This window comes from Brassica oleracea, chromosome C4 (genome assembly GCF_000695525.1).
Source record: "Brassica oleracea var. oleracea cultivar TO1000 chromosome C4, BOL, whole genome shotgun sequence".
Lineage (NCBI taxonomy): Eukaryota > Viridiplantae > Streptophyta > Magnoliopsida > Brassicales > Brassicaceae > Brassica > Brassica oleracea.
In genome coordinates, this window is record NC_027751.1 from 2594671 (window position 1) to 2597610 (window position 2940).

The following is a 2940-nucleotide window of genomic DNA, read 5'->3' on the forward strand; positions in this document are numbered from 1 at the left end:
TCTAACTATAGATATATGTTCACATTCCACAGATCTATTTATCTAATCTCTGTAGTACATTCAACCTATGAGTTAGTTTCTTCTCTTACTCCATAGAGAGAAAGTGAGAGACTATCTTTGGGGACTAGCACTATGAAGTTTTAAGGTTAGATCCTTTAGTGGTTAGAGAAATGAATATCAAAACAAGTATCAACTATGAAACTATGGCAACAACGTGTGACAGAACTTGAAAGACCATTTCAATTCAATATAACATCAGGCAATAAAGAAAAGTGGTATCAAACAAATCATCCAATCATGCTACATAGTGAAAAAGATAACTCTACTTTCAAAGAGTGTCCAAACTTTAGTGAGAAGAAGCAACTTTCTCGCAATTCTCTGACTCAGAATCATCTTCAGAGAAACTTGGGGGTTTAGGAGTGAGTCCCAGCGTCTTGAACATGAGTTGGTCCGCGTCAAAGTCATTGTTGGGTGTTGTCAAAAGCTTCTCTCCAGTGAAGATAGAGTTTGCACCAGCTAGAAAACACAGGGCTTGCTCGGGCATCGAGAACCGGACTCTACCAGCAGATAGCCTCACCATTGCTTTTGGCATCACGATCCTTGCTGTTCCAATCATCCTGATCATCTCCCATATCTCAACCGGCTGTAGAAACACACAGGAAAAAGGTTTTTAAAAGCCTTTTACCACTTAAGTAGCTATGACTTGTACTATGTCTTTCTATTTACCTTCTGGTCTTCAAGAGGAGTGCCTTTCACTGCTAGCAGAGCGTTGATGGGAACACTCTCAGGGTGAGAAGGAAGTGTTGCCAATGTGTGTAATAAACCTACTCTGTCCTCTTCTGCCTCCCCAAGCCCTATTATTCCTCCTGTTTATTTATCAAGAAACAACTTGAGAACATGGATCTATCAAGATCAAATGAATATTAGAGAATCATGATTTATAACGACCAAGATCTTTGTTACATATCAAGAGTTACCTGAACAGACGTTGATACCAGCATCACGAACATGCTCAAGAGTTTCAAGACGTTCATCATAACTTCTAGTAGTGATGACGTTGGGGTAGTACTCTCTTGAAGTATCAAGATTGTGGTTATAAGCAGTGAGGCCGGCCTTCTTCAGCTCTAACGCTTGTTGCTTCTCAATCATGCCCAATGTGCAGCAAACTTCCATCCCCATGCCTCTGTTGTAAAGTGAGAGGCCAAAAAAATAAAAATTATAAAGATGTTACAGCGCAAGAGACCATATTCAAGATGAAGTTGTCAAGATTTTGCCAGCAATATAGCATTACGGGTACCTTATCTCTTTGATGTACTCAAGTATCTGCTTGAAATTGGTTTTGCGTCCTATTGTATCTCTCCACGCAGCACCCATGCAAAACCGTGTGCTTCCAGCTTCTTTTGCCTAACAACACATGGTAAAATTTGTTAATTCACATCATAATAGCTATTACATTCTTAAAATGCTTCATTATTAAAACAATCCCAAGATCCTAGATTGTTAATTATCATTATCCTCAACCTTGATGATTTATAGTCCTAGAGAGTAAAAAGATCTGCCACATTCCTCATGTTTCTTTTTGACACATTGTGCTATAGAGAACATGCATTGAGTAAAAGAACTAAGAAAAGGAAACAGCGCGAAACCTTCTTAGCAGCAACAATGACAGCGTCCTTGGACATGAGTCTTTGGGCCTTGACTCCAGTGTCATATCTGGAGGACTGAGGACAATAAGAACAGTCCTCACTGCACCCTCCAGTCTTTATGGAGAGGAGAGTACATTGCTGCACTTCCCTGAAGTTATGAACATGCCTATGAACCTGTGCCTGAAAACCCAACACACAATATCATTACCAATTAGTAAAAGACAAAAAAAAAACAAAGAACACCAATTTTTGCAACATGCCGACACTAAAAATCTCGGACAAGATCTGTCGGATGTTCCGGCAGATGCATTTCAGTGAAGATTCAAGCTCAAACTAAAAAAAAAAAAAAAAAAAACCGATACTTTCCGACATAAAGACAGAAGCTTTATACTCCACATGTCTGAATTAGAGGAGGTAGAACAAGGGGGAGAGAGAGAAAGGAGGGAACTTTACTCCATGGAAGAGGATGTCAAGAACGGGAGAGTCATAGACGGCTTTGATTTCATCTTTGCTCCAGTCATTTCTCGGACCTTCACGGATCGTTCTTTCGGCTTCAGCTGAGGCTGCGGAAGCAGAGGAGTAAGAAGCAGATTGTCGGGCGGAGAGAGAAGGTCTGAGCTGAGATCGAAATACGAATCGAGCAAGCATCATTTTCTTTTACTCTCGGTTTGCAGTTTGTGAGCTAATCTTGGACTTGTTGAGAGTCATCTATGAGGGAAGAGTCACCTAACAACAAACCAACCACCGTTGGAGTTTCCGCCTTTGGTTTTAAAATTGGGCCTCGTGTAGATATTCTGTTGGGCCGAAAACAGTTAATTAATTAAAACGACAGCGTTTTCTTCTTACGTGTATTAAACTGGTCGGATCCGCCGTGATAGAAGAGGGTGTTCAATGCGACGTTGTGCCGCAAGATAACGGCGTCCGTCTAACTGTCCACCTGTTAGAGCATCCACAATTGGTGATACCGATCGTGAAGTCCTTAGGAATAAATTTTTTTTTTTTTTTAATAGTCAAAGACTCCTGTGAAAAAATGTGTGTACAATGGTGAACCCGAAGTTGGAATCTTTAGGAATAAAAAAATATTATTTTTTTTTGTTTAGTGAAATATAATTTTTATATATTGAATGATTAAATAGAATAACTTAATATAAAATACTAGAAATAAACTTAAAAAATAATAATTAAACATATAAATATAACAATTAAAAATAAAAACAATAATTAAACATAAAGATAGAAAAATTCAGAAATAAAAACATGATTAAATATAAAGATTACACATAAGAGTTTATAA

The 2940-nt window shown here is 38.3% G+C and overlaps 1 protein-coding gene across 1 annotated transcript; it reads right to left on the reverse strand.

Annotated features, from left to right (window-relative positions):
- Positions 1–204: 204 nt before the first annotated feature.
- On the reverse strand, positions 205–2370 carry LOC106337155 (biotin synthase). Its single transcript, XM_013776210.1, has 6 exons — positions 2100–2370; positions 1647–1826; positions 1298–1404; positions 978–1183; positions 727–866; positions 205–643 (listed from the first exon to the last, which is right to left on the reverse strand). Exons 1-6 carry the CDS (start codon positions 2295–2297, stop codon positions 347–349), a joined length of 1128 nt encoding a protein of 375 aa, XP_013631664.1. The 5' UTR covers positions 2298–2370; the 3' UTR covers positions 205–346.
- Positions 2371–2940: the final 570 nt, after the last annotated feature.

Coding starts and splice junctions, on each gene's coding strand:
- LOC106337155 (XM_013776210.1), bottom strand. CDS start 2,297: ATGATGCTTGCTCGATTCGTATTTCGATCTCAGCTCAGACCTTCTCTC. Junction 1,827..2,099: donor TTGACATCCTCTTCCATGGA/GTAAAGTTCCCT, acceptor TTGGGTTTTCAG/GCACAGGTTCATAGGCATGT. Junction 644..726: donor CTCCTCTTGAAGACCAGAAG/GTAAATAGAAAG, acceptor GTGTTTCTACAG/CCGGTTGAGATATGGGAGAT.